The sequence below is a fragment of the Pithys albifrons genome, chromosome Z (genome assembly GCF_047495875.1).
Source record: "Pithys albifrons albifrons isolate INPA30051 chromosome Z, PitAlb_v1, whole genome shotgun sequence".
Lineage (NCBI taxonomy): Eukaryota > Metazoa > Chordata > Aves > Passeriformes > Thamnophilidae > Pithys > Pithys albifrons.
Window position 1 is genome coordinate 14,047,703 of NC_092497.1, and position 17,326 is coordinate 14,065,028.

The following is a 17,326-nucleotide window of genomic DNA, read 5'->3' on the forward strand; positions in this document are numbered from 1 at the left end:
CAAATATAAATAAAATTCCAACCCATTTCTAGTGCTGTGAGGTACATAAGAGACCAGAACGACTATAAGAAGTTTAAGTACATTTTATTAACAACGCATCCCTTTGATAAGACTACGCTTCAGGAGGCCTTTAATGCTCATTGACATGAACTGTACACAGTATACAAAAAAAACAACAACCAAAAACAAAAAAAAAAAAGAAAAACACAAAAAAATTAAGATGGGCAATACCATTTTGGGACAAGCCTCTGTTTAAATTATACACAGCTCAATGCAATATTCTTACGTAAAATATATAAATACTTTTTCTTTCTATGTTACAGGTATACAATATAAATCAGATTTCAAAGTCTGTTCAGTGACCTAAAAACACTAGAACCTCCAAATATGTAGCAGCGTATTACTAAATAAAAACCACACAGGACAGGGAGAGTAAGTATTGAGATTTTCCTTGATCCCCTTTCTCAGATCAGAATGATTAATTTAGATAATGTCTTGTAATGCAGTTTTAGGGATGCTGACAGCCCAGTATTGGAACAATTCTTCAATTAGAACTAAGAATCACCTGCCTTTCCCCCACTTACACATTGCATCTTGTGCTGAAATGCTGTATTCAGTGGCAAAACGGCATGTTACTTTTTTTGGCATAATTACAGGTTTCAAATAACATAGTGTATTTTACAAAGCAACTCAAGCAAAATGTGCAATTTCTGCATGCTGTGGCATTGCTGTCCACCTATACTACAAAAATAGCCCAAAGAAAATCCGTATTCTTTACTGAATATAAATCTGTTGAAAACAAAACTATTGAGGGGACCAGCGTCAGGAGTTAACAAAAAATGAGGGGAGGGAGCCTCGAGAAAAATACAAACATGGTTTCTAGCATGTCTCCAAAGTTCTCTTACAGTTCAGGTTTTACTCTCTCCTAGTATATCTTTAATAAGCACACAGTAATAGAAGTGTGACATAAAAAAAAATTTAGCTACCAGATCTGCTTTCCACTGGCTCCAGTGAAATTCAGAGTAACTTGCGTACTGCCCTGCTGGGATGTTTCAGAGCCTGGCAATAAATCTGCCACTGTGATTGCTCAACCTGTGCTCATGTTGGCTTCCACGGAAACACCAGCTTCCTCAGTCCAAAAAGCCAAATACCATGTCCAGGACACAACTAAGAAGCAACTTTTCCACCTCTCACTACGTTTTGAACATTTTCCGCTTCTTGAATAGCTACCTTACTCTTAAGGCACCTAGGAAAGGTGCTATCGTTTTGTTTTCAGTCTCACTGCAAATTAAACTCTCATCCAAGACCACTATGAAGGTTTCAAAATAAAATGACAAAACAAGCAGGATTCTCACTGGTGCCTTATGTTTATAAGGGCAGCTTACCTCACTTTGCTGAGCCACTGCACTCTAAACTACTGAATCGTTTGGAACTCCACTTAGGAAAATACACCACCACCCATTTTGGATAGGTATGTCAAATGTCAGTCAAATAGGAATTGTCAGATGAGGAAAAGCAACTGTTTCAAGCACAACATGCCAGGGGCTCCACATACAGGTTCTCCGCTTCAAAGCCGGACCATCTCCAGCTCCAACTGATGTCGACAACAGCTGGGATCATGCGGCATCTCTAAATTTCAGAGAGCTAGAAAGATCTCTCTATCCAAAAGGAGACTCTCAGCACCCAGCTATGTCTTCCTTCCCTCTGTGGAGAGAAGGAGACCCTTAGGGGGGGGGTATCTGGGGGCCCAAGAGTTAACCCTCTGCCCTTTGGAAAGGGCTGTCCCTTTCCACTGCCTGTAAAAGCTGACTAAGAAAATCAGACAGCTAATGCAGTAGACCAAATGTGTTTGCGTTCACGAGCAGCCTCTCCTTCCCACAACTGTGTCTGCCTCTGAGCTGTGTATCAGCATTTGGGAAAGTCTTCTTTGCCCCAGCAACCAAACTGCATTGGTATGTAGTATACGTGAGCACTACACACTTTATTCATTGGTATCATCAATCATTCAGTCTGGAAATATAAGAAGTGGGTGGTCTGTCAGCTTCCCTAGGAGAAGTGGAAGAGATTCTTTATTAGGGCTAATATATGCACAGTCATTACTTACTACAGTTTTCTTTTAAAGTTTTAAAATGAACAAAATGAAACCTCAAAACAAGGACTTTGAAAGCAGTATTTCAAAAAAAGAGATCTACAGATTTAGAAATTCACAGTTTCTAACTAGGCCAATATAAATTTCCTTCAGTAACAGTATCCCCTTCATTTGCCAATTAAAATGAAACATCAATGTGATCTTAATGTCAGTATGTAAATTAATTTTCTAGAAATGTATGTTATGTACAGTACAGATTTTACATCCTTGATGCATACTTGAAATTACTGACACTCATACACTTTCAGAAGAAAAATCACGCTATATAACTCAATTTGCAGCCATAATTTTTTATGTCAAGTTTCTGTTGTCATGGATCCCCAGAAAAGCAAGTACATCAGAGTACACAAGCATTTCAAGATGGAAGTTCTTTCAAAAGTATGTTTGCTTATCTTTTTATAATCAGAGGCCTTCTTATGCAGCTTTCTAAGTTAAGTGCTATGGGTTAAACTTAACAAATGAACAGAGATGTTTTCTTTAAATACAAGTGATAAAACTTGTTTATTTTGCTTTAACTGCAGAAAAATAACATGGAGTCTTTTGATGTAACCCCATTTAGTTATTAAAACAAATCTCTTCTACTCTAGCCTAACTGAGGTAGTGTTTGAAACTACTGTATAACATACGCTATCCCCATTTGTGGGAAAACTACATTATTTTCCTTTGGAGTTTATACCACTATTTGGTCTACTGTGATTGACATTTTGGTTTTACAGAAGCATTTATTTCTTATGACCAGAAGTCCAATAGTTACTGGTGTGGTCTGTTTTCAGAACATTTCAACCATGTCTAGACACATATTGTTTGTGTCAATGATCACCGAAGAGTTGAATCAAGTTTCTTTTTGCGCCTTCTTTCAGTGGGAACTCATGAAAAGGTCATCTTAGGAACTAAATGTGACCATGAGCAGCAACTTACAATCTGCTTTACTGCAACCTGATGGCATGCAGTGCACACAAGAACTCAGTGGAAGGATAGCTGCAAAGCGGTACTTATATGGCATGATGAAATTTCCAATAAGAACAAATAAATTCTACATTTCACTAGGAATCGTGTTACTGTTCACGGGACTACTTCTTGAAATCCCCAGTAGCATTGCTAGTAAGAACAGAATTATGAGCATCAGGATAAATTTCAGTTAAGTATTATCTGACAATTATAAAAATGGTAGAAGTGAATGGATAAAAATACGTTCTACTTAGTACAGTCCAGCTGAATTATTCAACTATATCAAAATCAAAGAGTAATCCCTTCTATTACAGGCATTCTAACAAAGGTGGCCATGCTACTGTATATACACATTTGCATATATTTATACTACCTTTGTGTAAAGGCTTCTGAATCTTTAGATGCATGATGAAAGTGACAGGGATTCTTACTTTTTTTTTCTTTTTCTTAAGCTTGCACTTACTAGTTTAGAAACCTCACTAGTAACATGACTGAGGCAACTACTTCAGTCATTACCAGTCACTGTATCATTTAACTTTTGCAACAAGTCTTAAATACCAGTACAAAATTGTAAGTCTGGCTGCTCCAAAATTTGTTACTTAAGGCTTTTCACTACAATTATTAGTACTATCTGACAGGTGATCATTAATCCACTGAAAATTCAAATAAACCTTTGTTTTTAGAAAAAGCTGTTTCCATAGTACTTGGAAAACACTGATTATGTCTCCTCACAAAAGCTGCTGTGATTATATCTTCAAGTTTTGTTCACACAATATTTACTTATGTGATATAAATCATGCTTTTTAAGGGATTCTAGTCAAGAGTAAGACCCACATTTGTACTTTATGAGCGTGAGTGTAGAAACTGCAAACACATGCATAATATTCAGGGAAAACAATCTGATTTCAGCATTTTAGGTTTAAATTATTTGTTTTTTTGAAAATCAAATTGTAGTGAAAATCCTTAACTGGTTCAGGTAAGATACAAGTATGTAAATGTAATGAAATAGGAGAGGCTGCTAATAAAATGTCTTACAACTATACCAATATTAAAATAACTTAATGAAACCTCAGATTCACAGAGGCATTTCCTTCTGTCTGAAGTTCCAAATCCCCATGTTCCTAGTGTTATAAACAGTACAAAAACCAACAGAGAAGGGCTAACATTAATCCCCTAGTGCCCACAACTACAGCATGGCTCCCCACTACTGGCTGTGGAATGCACTCCCATCTCTCTAATTCCTGGTATTCAGGGTTTAAAAAGCAAGGCATCGTTCTGCTTCTCCAGAACAGAATCATAAGTCAATTAAAAATGTCTCTGTAAGTTAACCTGTTTCTTCTTAATGTATGGTAGAAAATGAAATGAAAACTTGTAGAGGTGTTCAGTGCTTGGCTCTTGCATATACTGGTAATTACTATTATTAAAACTATGGTAATGTTTAATAAATCCCCAAAGGGCTCAAATGACTGCGGCAGTAAATGGTTGAGGAAGAAAATGTTTTCAGTTCAATCTTCAGGTACCAGTAGCTTCCGGAACGGTCTAGAAGATGATGCTCCAAGCTTTTTGTCCAGTCAGTTGTAGGATGTGTAAGGGAAGTCTGTATGAAATGCACTGAATGTGCAGAGGTCAGGATTCAGCTGATGTATCGATTACAGGCTGTTTAGTTGGTGTTGCTAAAATAGCCTCTGCTTCTTCATGCATCTAAAAGAAAAAGATGAAGTATTGATATTGTTAGATACTTTACTGAAGAGACATGATAAATAGTTTCCTTTTGGTGTACCTCTCTGAAATCATCTTTTACTTAGAACATGAAACCTGCACCCAGCTAGCACACTTTGGTACATTCAGTGCATGTGAACCCTCCACTTACTTGCAAGAACTGAACATCCTGAAACAGTTCCTGAATGAATCTTCGAGATGGAAGTCGAAATGTACAATGTGCTAGCAAGTAGGAAACCTCAGAGTAAAGACAGATGTCATCAAATGCTTGAGGATACTTCTCCTTAATTCTGAACAACAGAATAAACAAAATTTTAAGTTTTCAACACATTGCCATCACATTTAAATGAAAAAACTTTCCAATTAGATTACCATAATTAACAAAGTAGAACTCTCCAGTAAGAAGCATTATAAATCCTAGATCAGACAATGCAAGAAAATCAGAACAGAAAGCATTACTTTGTACCAAATGTGAAGAAATCTGTATTAATGAGATGAAACAGAATATGGAACTTGAAAGTTGTGCAGAACTACTGAGATCGCTTACTGTTAAAAGCACAGATGTAGAAAGAGAACAGTGTTTCAAAGAAGTGGCATCTACAGGTACAGCAGTGATGAAAATATGAAAAAAGATAACTAAACTATCTGTAATTAATTTTGAAACGAATCCAAGCATTACTGCATTTTCTTTTAGCAGTTGTCAGTTTCCAATGTCACTAGGCCAGACAACTACAGGTTATAACATTTTCTTAATAAATAAATTTCAGTGGTTGTACTCTTGCTTAAAGCAGAGTTGTGTTTCTAAAGAAGTTACTTTCAGTTGCTTATTGTGCTTATTTATTACTCAACATAAACAAAAAAAGAACTAATTTCTTTTTTAAAGTTTCATGGTACATTGGGTATGTAATGAAATATCAGTACTGTTGAATTACTGATTTTAAAAAGTCTGGTGAAGAGTAAAGAGCAAAAATGTTAAAATTGTTTAGCTTTTATATTACATTCAATTATATCTGCTTGACAATTTTTTGAGAAATCAAATTATTCACTGTCCTTCAGATCTTAAGAGTATATATATGACTAAATATTGCTAAAACAAATGGAATATATTGAACTTACGTCAGAAGTCCAGTTTCATGGCCTTTAGTTCCTACTGAACTACTCAAATTGATTACTAAACGTAGGACCTCTTTTCGCAGAAGTATTCTGCACACTGGTGTATCATCTGGGATTGATTTTACTCCTGAAAAACAAATTAAACAGTATGAAATTTCAACAGAATTGTCTTTGATTATGCTAATCTTATGCCATGAAAGTCTGTTTTAGCATTCCATACACACACATGCACACAGATATTTAGTTATGTATTTTAAGCTACTAAAAATATTTCTATTTTCAGGAATTGGAACAGTTTACTATTTCGAAATATTTCTACCATTTCGTAACTGGAAAACCCTGTAAGCTAAAGTTACAGTGCTGTGTCTACAACTAAATCATGTTGCAAACTAGATGAGTTTCTCTTAGATAGTGAAGAATTTAGCAACCAGCTACTTCATAAGAAATTATGATAAGTCAAAATGTAATATCCAAGTGTAAAAAAGAAATGTCTTTTTTTAATAGAAATTTAGTAATTTAAAAAGTTTATTTAAATTAACATCAGTGTAGGAAAAAAGGCAATCAATTTTCTTGTAATATAAGATTCAGAGCTATTGAATAGCCTGCAGAAATGCTGTATAGCAAAAAGAGAGGAGTTTAGAATTATGTTCTCCCACCTGGAGATGGTTGATGTGTTTATTCAGAGTTGTTTGGTTTTTGTTTAATAATAAGCATTACTTTTTTGCAGTGTATATAAGTGAAATACAATTTTTCCACAACACCAAAAATACACTTTAAGAGTTACAGTCTAATAAACATAAGGCTTTCAAACTTACCTAATACAAGCTCTGTACTCTTGGTGCTGCTAGCTGATCCATGCGATACTGCATCACTACAGCCTGAAATTCCAGAAAATTTGGAGGAATGCACATCTAAGTGATTATGAATGGTCTGGCCACACCAATCCGTATATGGAATGTCTGAAAAATCTGACATAAACAAGACATTGCATTTTTGTTATTCTTACTTTTCCTCAATTTACATGCTTTTGCTGTATTTCTACAATAGTAAACATGCAAGACACTGATGCACTAAATACTATGCATAAAATCAGTTGGAAACTAGATGTTGCATTTGGGACACCTCATACTTAAAATCTTTAAAAATTGCTTTTTTAGAACCATAAAATACTCAAGTGGAAATAAGCAACTCTTCTAGACACTGATGGAAGCCTAGAAACAGTCATCATACATAGCGCTGTTACTGGTATATCTGTGCTCCATTTCATATAACATGATACAGATGCTCTTGTACATGCATACTTCTTGCTCATACAATTATCACAGGAGTTTGCAGGAAGGTCTCTGACAAGAGGCTGGCTCTGCTGTACCTGTAACTAGCTGGGATTTTATCTGCCATCCCTTCTTCCTTCTGAACTCAACCTCAAGCTCAGTTCTCTGACCTGTTGCTCGCATTTTGTCTATCACCTCCCTCACCAACATGTGCTACTAGCTGAATGTGTAATACTACTGTAAACCAGCAAGGATTCCTACTAAGCATCCATTACTGGATTACTTTTTCATCACAGACATTGCAAAAAAAGCATGTAACAGCAAGCTCTGCAGAGAAGGTTACAAAAAATAAGTCAGAATCTCATCTGAACCTCAAAATATGAGGGAAGATGACTGAATCCCAAGAAATTGCAGCTCAACTTTGACAGACTCCTCAGATTCTTTCATTGTATTTTATTGTACAGACTTGCTTTCAAATCAGACTTTTCATTAGTTGGACAGCAGGTGTCAGTATTCAGGACATGGATTGTTAGTAATAAGGTTTTGAACTTTACATCTTGACATACTGTTGGAAATATTTTAAAAAACACTATGCACGCACCTAATCATAACACTAGAAACTGAAAAGCTAGAAATGATCACAGAAGTAACACTGGTTGCAGAGTTAGATTATTAGAGAATTGATTTTAAGGTCAATGGTCAAAACCCTTTATAGATTATTTAAAGATAAACAAAATCCAACAGGTTCACTCTGTTTTACCACACTTCTGCACAAGGAACACTAACCTGTACGACTATACGCAGAGTTCATCTTGTTGTTAGGCTGATAACCCAGAATTTGAATGCAGACACAGTAAAGGCAGTTCTCATCTGTGTGCTCCTGTAGCCCTGTATCCTCTGTACTTTCTAAAAACTGAGAGGCGTCTGAATGGCTGGTATTCATTATTTCTGTGAGACTGATCTGCTGTCGTAGCATCTGAAAAGGGCTTTTGACAACATCACTTGTACCTGATGGAAGACCTGTAGGTAAGAATTAGTTATCGAAAAACAGCACAAAAACAAGCAATCTACACTCTTTCAATTAATTTCCACTTCTGAGTCTTTTAAGGCTGGCGAGGGTGTGCATATAAAGACCTGTAACATTTTTTGGGGGAGGTTAAGCTCAGAACATTGTTAAGATTGTTTGAGAAACAGACACCACATTTTAGTCCCAACTCACCATACTCACCATACATAACAAATACATTGCAAAGGACAGAATTTAACCTCTAAACACACATACTGTAAAAACCAGTAAGCAGTAAATGGTGACATATCAAGCTTAGTAGTACCCATATAACACCAATGCATTACCAATTATTATAGTGTCCAAAGAGATTAATACAATATACCAGATCCTTAAATTACATATGCACCAACACACATAGAAACACTATTTTAAAAACTGTAACTTAGTGGCCATGACAGGAAGAACCAGACTCAGCAATGCAGAAACAAGAAGACACTTCAGTGACATGCCCTTTCCTGGGCGGAAAAAAACAAACAAATACAATTTTGAAAAAGAGTTACTTTACACTGAAACTTAGAAAACTACAGAAACAGACTTCCAGGAAAATCAGCTTTGTATATAATACTAACAATATAAATGAAAAAAAAATCATTTAAGATGTGTCTCTTTGTATGTTCTAAGAACTTGTAAGGAAATGCCAGTTAACCAGAAGGCAGGACAACTATCCTGATACATTACTAGAGGACCAGTTTCAAGGCGTCTTTTTTCAGTTGTTCCATTAAAAAGACACATACTGAGACCCTATGGATTTCTCACTTCCCTGGAGTAAAAAAAGAAGTGCATTCCTAACAAGTCAGGCATTATGGCACGTGCAGTTCTCTTGTACCATGTTCCACCACTGTAACTTGTGAACTGTCATGGATACATCACAAAAAGACAAAATTTACTTTCTGAAATAAACACTGAACACCATTATTGGTCCCTATAAATTCACGTATAATGAAAGGGAAATAAAGATGTAACAGTTCAGTATGTTCGTATTTTATATAATGTTATTTCCTTTAATTCAGTATCAGCACCAGTCTTTGATTAGCATTAGCTTAACATTATCCAAGATATGCAGACTTTCCTCCCTTGCTTTTAGAGCAGGACCACACTTTGAAGCAACACCACATTATCTCAAACTAAATAAAAGAGGGAATGGCCAGCAAAACAGTTAAAAACAACCTCTGCTGTAAAAAAAAAAAAATTAACATATACATCAACAACTCATCCAATTTACCAGTAAACAACACAAAAATACCCGACAGGAATAAAACCCGCACCTCCTGCATCAGGTGCAAAGACCCGAGCTCCACGGTCATCAAGCGGAGGTGTAGTTTTCTTCTGGAAATACGGAGTTTCCTTTACCTGGAATATTCAAATGAAAATTAAAATTAACACTGGTGATAATCATACAAAACTGAAAATGGAACTTTGAGGAAAAAAGTGCTGTCAGCTTTTTACTTAAGGAAAAAGATATAATTATAGGAGAAAATTAAGAATACGCTCCGAAGTACTAAAAAAAAAGCCAAATGAGAAGATAAATTTGTGAATGAGTGTCTATTAAGTAAGGCTTATAACGAGTTAGCAAATGTTAAAACAGTCGTGACAGGCTGTAAGGAAACCCGTGACCCACAATGGCTATTAATAATTTGTCCATGATCACTCTACTCCACTGGAGAGCTCAGGAATGCAGTTCAAAACAACCAGGATATCCAAAATGCTGTCTGTAGGATGAAGAGTTGAGATATGTCTCAGTTACAAAAAGATCAGAGAGAGAAAAAATGAGGCAACATAGATATGCCACAAAGACTGTGAAATAGAAAGAAAAACTCATCATTTCACAAATGGAAAATCCAAGTAGGTATGACAGAACAATCTGTCTTTGGTCTTGGTTTAGTAATTTTTTGAGATTAGTCAAAAGTGATTTAGAATTCAAAGGCAAAGATAAGTAAACTAAAGATAAGGAAGTCCACTGATTTACTTTTGACATAGACCATGTCCTGGTTTTGATACTGAAGTAAGAGAATATTAAATCCTGTGATGTCTAAGCTTGTTCAGTGGGAATGTGCATCTACCACGTTTTGATAATGAAGTAAGAGAATATAAAATCCTGTCATGTCTAAGCTTGTTCAATGAGAATGTGCATCTACCACATAGAAAGAGGAAGACAATTGATGAGACACTTAAAATAATCTGTTCTAACCCACATATATGTATCTTTGAGGTTAAGTAAAGACAATATTATACTATGGTGATATCTATACTAGAAGGGAGTTAACTGTGTGATTATGCACATAATTTATGGTATTAACCAATACCACCAGACCATGCTAATTTTACTGTAAAAGCCAGATGTCAACTTAAAATCTTATGACAGCATATTTGTGCCATTCTTTAACACTCCTCCAAAACAGTCTGTCACTATTTGCCTAATAATGTAAACCAGACCTGGGATCTTGTGTAAACAGGGTTAAAAAAAATCTATTCTTCTTCAAAATGCATTTCTTGAAAGTACCACATCCGTTTTTCCTCATTTAAGTAGATGTAATCTATTCTGATGAAAAGGCTACAGTTGACTACCTTTCAGTACGAAAATGTGTAAGAACCAAATCAGTTAACACATACATACCTGAAATATTTCATTGATATCCACTGGGAGAGCAAGGCCAATGTAATCATCAGAGCTACCATAGGTAGCATTAGAAACCATGGACCGAACAGAAGAGGAACGCTGAAGTGTGTTTTGGTTAATAGGACTTAATAAATCTTCTTTATCTAATGAAGCATAACTTAAAGCTTTCATGAACCTGTACAATGGAAAGAATAAATCACAATTTTAGTAACTCTCCTATTCTGGCACATTAAAAGTAGGGACTGCTGGCATAAAGATTATTCTGATTATCCCACTGCAGATCTGAGAGCCTGTTAGGACAAATTACAGCTATAGGCTCATTGCTTTTTCTGCCTTGTGTTGCATGGTTTGCCAGTTCCTTGAGGAAAAATTTCTTTGTAATTCCTGGTAGAGGAATCATGCTAATCCTGCAAAACTACAAATTTTCTCCAACTTTTCAGGCTTTGAATATTTACAAGCCAGACAGAGACAGTAAAGATTTGGGCTTTTAAACTTCTAACGGCCTGATTTTGAAATGTACATATACACTGGATATTCACAAACTCTGACCTGAGCATGCACATCCCTGTTTTAGCCCACCAGCAGTGCACTCAAGGAATACTTTTCTCCTGCACTCCGAAGGAGCCACCATCAGGTCTCCAAAGCATGGAGGAAGTACTTGCTCAAAATGAATGCACAAAGAACAAACTTAAATATGTCCAGTGACCAGAGCTGACTTTGACAAATAACTCAAAGAATAAAGAAAAGAGGCTGGGAAAATGAAACAGGAGAGAAGAGGCTGGAGAACAAGTCCTCAGCTGATCAGAACCCCAGTAATGGAAATTTCACATTTGGCATTTGTCATTTTACTTCTCACTAAAGATAAAAAGCTACTTAAATTTTCTGCTAATCAGATGGTAATGAAGATGGTCTACATACAGTGGATTATAGCTTCCTAATAAAAAGACATACACCAGGAACAGTAAATTTTTATTGCAAATTATTATACATTGGAAACTGAAGTACCACGAACAATTACTTTCTTGACTTTTTTCCTTAAAAGTAGTTCTCTATCAATTTTTTGTTTTAGATAGGCAATAAAAGCACTAATATGTCTATACTGAGAAGATTAAATTATCAAAATCTGACTACGTAACGTTAAGGAAATTATTATTCAATGTAAATGCACAAAACACAATTTGTAGGATATCAGTAGTTTTCTTGCTACTAATTCAGATCCCTGCTAATCACAGTTGCAGTGGACTTTCAATAAAAGTCAAGCCATACTCCAGAAAGAGATAGAAAAGGCCTCAAGTTGTGGCAGGGGAGGTTTAGATTGAATATTAAGCATAATTTCCTCCCTGAAAGTATTGTCAAGAATTGCAACAGGCTGCCCAGGGAAGAAGCTGAGTCACCAACCCTGAGGACATTTAAAAGGCGTGTAGATGTGGCACTTAGAGACATGGTTTAGTGGTAGACTTGGTAGTGTTGTGCTAGTAGCTGGACTCAAAAGACTTTTCCAACCTAAATGTCTGCATGACTATAAAACTAAAAAAGTTACCAATTCCATTACTTGTTTAATAATAAAACATGGTACAATCACTGTCAACATAAAATTAAAGATAAAAATATTAATACTAAATGTTTGTCCCTGTTTTTCCTAGAAAAGCTAACCAATGTATCATTAGTAGTGATAAATACCACCATTTTCAGAAAGGAATGTCTGCAATTGATTGGGTGAAAGTCACAATCGGGATACAACACAGGCACATTAACATTTTTGGTTGGTCTTTACAGACAAAGGTGGGACATTTAGTCTCACAAAATAATTCATACAAAGAAAAAGGCTTCTTAACTGTTTGAATGAAAAAAACATCATAAATCTATGGCTGGCAGCTGCCACTAACACATGGATCTCTCAATAAGCCATAAAGTTTTCCAAAGAAAAACAACTTTGGCAGGTAAAATGGACCATATATTTCTTTCTCATTTGTTATTTAAACAGCAGTTAAGGACAGTTTTAGCTGGAAAGTAAACGTACTGTGAAGTTATTAGTGAACATAATCTGCATTTATAAAGTGCACTATTATTCAGGGGTGACACTCAACTCTAAGTAGTAAGAAAAACACATGTACAAGTTACACTGCAGTCCTTCCAATAATTAATATTGTAACCAACATAATCTGAAAATCTCTTTCAGCATGTATGCCTGCAATTGTTTAACCTCCTGAGAGATATGAGCACTCCAGACATTTCGGTTCAGTGTGAAACAAGTCAGCTCCGATTCTTGAGCCTATCAACAGATACAAGAGAACATGAACAGCTAAGCACCAGGAATATTGTCAATATGACACTGCCAAGTCTGCTGCAGCAAAGCTGCTGGGCACATCAAGGGCATGACTGCAAGAAATGGGACATTACTTAGAGCCATAACAGACCCTGTACCACCACTGAAATGACACTGATTTGTACCGGCATTAGCACAGGAAGCCAGCGACAGCAAGGAACAGCACTTCCAATCTCCAGGATAGTGCAGGTTCACTACTGAATCATCCTTTATCAGTTTACTCAGTCTAGTTCTAACTTAATTGAACAAAAGAAAAAGAATTTATCTTTTACAATATCTTTTCAGAATGATGTAAAAATATCAACAAAAGAATGTTGGCCTTAATCAGATCAAAAATGTAAAGTAATAATCAGGCACTATATACACTCAGCTGGGTATGAGGAATGCAGCTCAGGGACTGGGCATTTGCTGATCTATGCAGTAAGCAGATGACAGGTGTACTGGTAGTGTCTCTTCTTCCTCTCATCTAAGAAAGGATGTTAACATAAGAACAGAGATACAAAGTGTCTTTTCCTTTTCAACAGTGCGAAAATTCAAGGCACGAGCTAAAAGATGATGTGAAAGGAAAAATTTGATACAAGTTCCTAAGCACTGACTGTTGCAGCTGGGAACAGAGTCAATGTCAAGAGCTAGACATCTTATGTAACCATTTAATTAGTCTTCAGAACATTTAATATTACTCAAAAGTAAAGCAGTGACACTGCCATCTAAAAATAAATGCTGTGAGTGGGATCTTTGCACCGTTGTAGCTCACAAGCTGAAATGACATTCCTATCAGTGGTACCAGTATCTCAAGCACTGGCCTCAATGCCACAGTGAACACGAATACAGATACTGGCAGAAGTCCCTGTCTGAAAACCTCACCAAATGACATTGAGAAAATTCGCTTCTGAAATACAGCTCTGACTTCAAGGGCAATTTGGTTGTTTAATAATGTTAGCAGTGCAACTGCATTTCTGTATTATGAAAGTTAAAACAGGAAGGAAATGTGATAAAAGGAATTATTTTCCTTTGTCACCAACAGCATTAAAGGGGCTGAGCACAGCTATGAAAGTCTGGCTTCTCTGACAGCAATTACAAAGTTGAGAATCATCCTTCTCTTATACTGTTCTAATACCGGTACTGCTTTCAGTGGAATTATGAATCACCATGCAACAACTGTCCCTTTCAGGAGCAGATAGATAGAAGTATTAGAAAGATACTTCTCTTATTTAATTGATTTTACAGAACTTCAGCAAGAAATAAGCACATAATAACCTCTTACCGGCTTGGGGTTAGCCGAGAATCCAGGTTGCCAGACTTCATGGTAATAGTGTCAGTAAACAGAACATCCTTTGCTGGAGATGCCAGGGCTTCTGAGTGGGACAGTGAAGGATGCATCCTCTGCTGCTGTAGGCGCTTTAGTGTAGCGTAGCCAAAGGCATCTCGAGAACTTGTGTAGCTGAAGTTATAGTCAGCAAGACTTTTTATAGTAGCGAGAGAAGGAGCTTTAAGAGACTGGGCTCTTCGGGGAAGGGTATGAGAAGACCCTGGTGGTACCAGGGATACAGAGTTGGATTTTGAGAGAGGCAGGTGGTTAGACTGTGGTGTTGAACAGTGACTTGGTTTAACCGTTTTTGTGCTCACCACAGTACTTAAACTTCCACAGTCAGTATCTACATTTGTAGTGTCCACACCTACAGTCTCCCTTGAAGGGCTAGAGCTCATTGAGCTTATGCCACTTGTTGTGGTATCTGTATTAAAACTTAAGCTACGACTCTTGAAATGTGTTTGTGTAGTACCATCTCCTATCAGCCTTTCTTTGCTTGTGTTTTCCCGATGAATTTCATTTCCAAGACCTTTTGGCAGCTTCAGATCATTTTCTCCAATACTTGGGGTACTATCAGTATCTTCCACATGTTTACTTCCAACAAAAGAAGTTTCTAATCGCAAAGTCTGGATTTTTGGAACTCTGAAAACAGGGTTGAATTCTTCCCCAGAAGGAAAGTCTAAGCTAGCACTAGGTTCTGTTACTGTACGATTTCGCCTCAGGCCTGATTTACTGTCAGATGATGTCATCTTTCCTCCTTTTGGATCACTGCTACTTCTGTGTTTTTTATTAGGTAGAGTAAGAGAGTTTAGAATGCGATTTTTCACAAGTCTACTAGAGGAAAAAAAAGGAAAGGGACTACGGTCCTTGTCCTTTGAAGGTCCAGGTCTGTCATAAAATATTTGTTCTGCATCTTCAGTAATATCTAGAAAGAAAGTACTGGTAGAAGTACTACCAAAACGGTCATCCTCCATGATAAACATACCTGAAATTACATGAGACTATGTCACTGAAAATGAACATTGCTTCAAAGTGTATGAACTATGCTGCAGTACAGTAAGCCATTCTATGGAAGCCAAAGTGTCAGTCTATGCAATTTACTGCAACTTTAACTCATCATTTTTTTCTGCAGAACTTAATGCAAATTAACTAACTTGAAGAGTATCTGAGTTGAAGGTCTCTTGCTTCAAAAGAAAAGCCACATCATCTCATTTCAGTGCAAATATCCAGCTACTAGAATTACAACCAAAGCACTCCTTTAATGATATCTAAATACGGTATACTTCTTGATTTAAATTTCAGCCATATATAGCAAAAATAATATGCATTACTCACAAGAAATATGCAATTATTTAAATACAGCAATACTTTATGTATGCACACCCAGAGAAGACATGAATATATCTTCCAGAACATTCCTTTGAGGACAATGAAGTGCACTGTTACATCCAAGCACAGTTTTCTGCAGTATACTACAGCAAACTGCCATGACTTAAAAACTAGTAACCTACCCTAATGTTAAAATTTCTTCCTCCTACACCAAATGTGAAGTTAAGACACTGTTTATTATTCCCTCTAGCTTGTCTCCCATCTCTCTGAATGGATATAACTGTCCTAGTGCTTGCAGTCTTTTTTACTCAAATCATACCTTGACACCATTTGTCTGAATGTCCTCTTACCAAAAGGTTGGTAAGGACATCAAAATGATGTTTAGTGATAGTTTGGGGCTTTTTTTGGCTTTGATTTGTTTGTTATTTTTTCTTTTGTTTGCTTGTCTTGGTATTCTGGTTACTTACTTGAAGGAGCAGATTCACTTTCACTGTTGTGCCTAGAACTGGTGGACTCGGAGTTCAAACTAAGAGTGCTGGGTATAGAAGAAAGTTCATTGCAGAGCTGCTCCATGTCATCAGGGACCACTGGCCAAGGCTGTCGACGACTGTGTCTCACTGCATCCCAGTTGTGATGCTTCAAAATGTCACATCCTTGTTTAGTTTTGGCTATTAGACCAAGCACGTAGACACAGGTTCTGTATTTAACGTATATATAAAAAAAGAGCAACAATAATAGCATCTAATTTAACTAAACTTATTTCTCTTTTGAAAGTTGCAAAACAATTCAGCAGAAACTTCACAAAACTGCCAACTAGTATACTGTTAATTTTTATTTGTAAATCAATGGATGCTTAAGAAATGCACTAAAGTATCTGAGAACACTACACTATTCCAAAATAAAAACTAATTATCACAAGAGCCTTATTACATAAAGTAGAAAAGTACCTTTTGAAAAAAAAGGACAAACACTACCACGGTTGCCATATTAGGCAAAACAGCATCTATCTATGGTTTTAAAGATTCAAAAAAGATGTTCAATAAAAATAATGCAATGAAAAATTGATTTGCACAGAGATATAAGCAGCAAATATTTTATTTTTAAAAAAGAGAAGAGTATGTATCTTTTTTCATAGATTTCATTTGCTTACTGCATTTTCTTTCAGACTTTTTATACAATTCTACTGTTGAATCAAACTGAGACTGATACCCAATCACCAATGACTTTTAGTAACTGATTTCCAATAAAGCAGAAAGATATTTTCATGCAAAATCAGGTAAAGCTGTCTGAAAACTCATGGCAACTACCATCTCTAAATTTTACATATAAATCAGATACACATACCCTCTCACAGACAGAACCTCACAATGTTGAGCAAGTGCCATTATATCCGGAATCACATTCTCCTCCTGAAGCAAGTTAAGACCCCAATTCGACGATCCAATGTTGCCCTGAAATAAAATTTGTCAAATAAGT

The 17,326-nt window shown here is 36.2% G+C and overlaps 1 protein-coding gene across 2 annotated transcripts in view; it reads right to left on the reverse strand.

Moving 5' to 3' along the window:
* Nucleotides 1–67: 67 nt before the first annotated feature.
* The window catches only part of RICTOR (RPTOR independent companion of MTOR complex 2), a 76,324-nt gene continuing 59,065 nt past the window's right edge, over nt 68–17,326 (reverse strand). The window contains exons 29-38 of one of the 2 annotated variants that reach the window (XM_071581226.1): nt 17,195–17,301; nt 16,318–16,547; nt 14,477–15,506; nt 10,884–11,061; nt 9,535–9,619; nt 7,987–8,208; nt 6,745–6,897; nt 5,933–6,056; nt 4,968–5,106; nt 68–4,798 (exon numbers count right to left, since the gene is read on the reverse strand). In XM_071581226.1, coding sequence (XP_071437327.1) covers nt 4,724–4,798; nt 4,968–5,106; nt 5,933–6,056; nt 6,745–6,897; nt 7,987–8,208; nt 9,535–9,619; nt 10,884–11,061; nt 14,477–15,506; nt 16,318–16,547; nt 17,195–17,301 — 2,343 coding nt within the window. In that variant the 3' untranslated portion in view covers nt 68–4,723. Of the gene's footprint in view, nt 4,799–4,967; nt 5,107–5,932; nt 6,057–6,744; nt 6,898–7,986; nt 8,221–9,534; nt 9,620–10,883; nt 11,062–14,476; nt 15,507–16,317; nt 16,548–17,194; nt 17,302–17,326 lie in introns of both variants that reach the window. The other variant, XM_071581225.1, reaches the window with a different exon arrangement.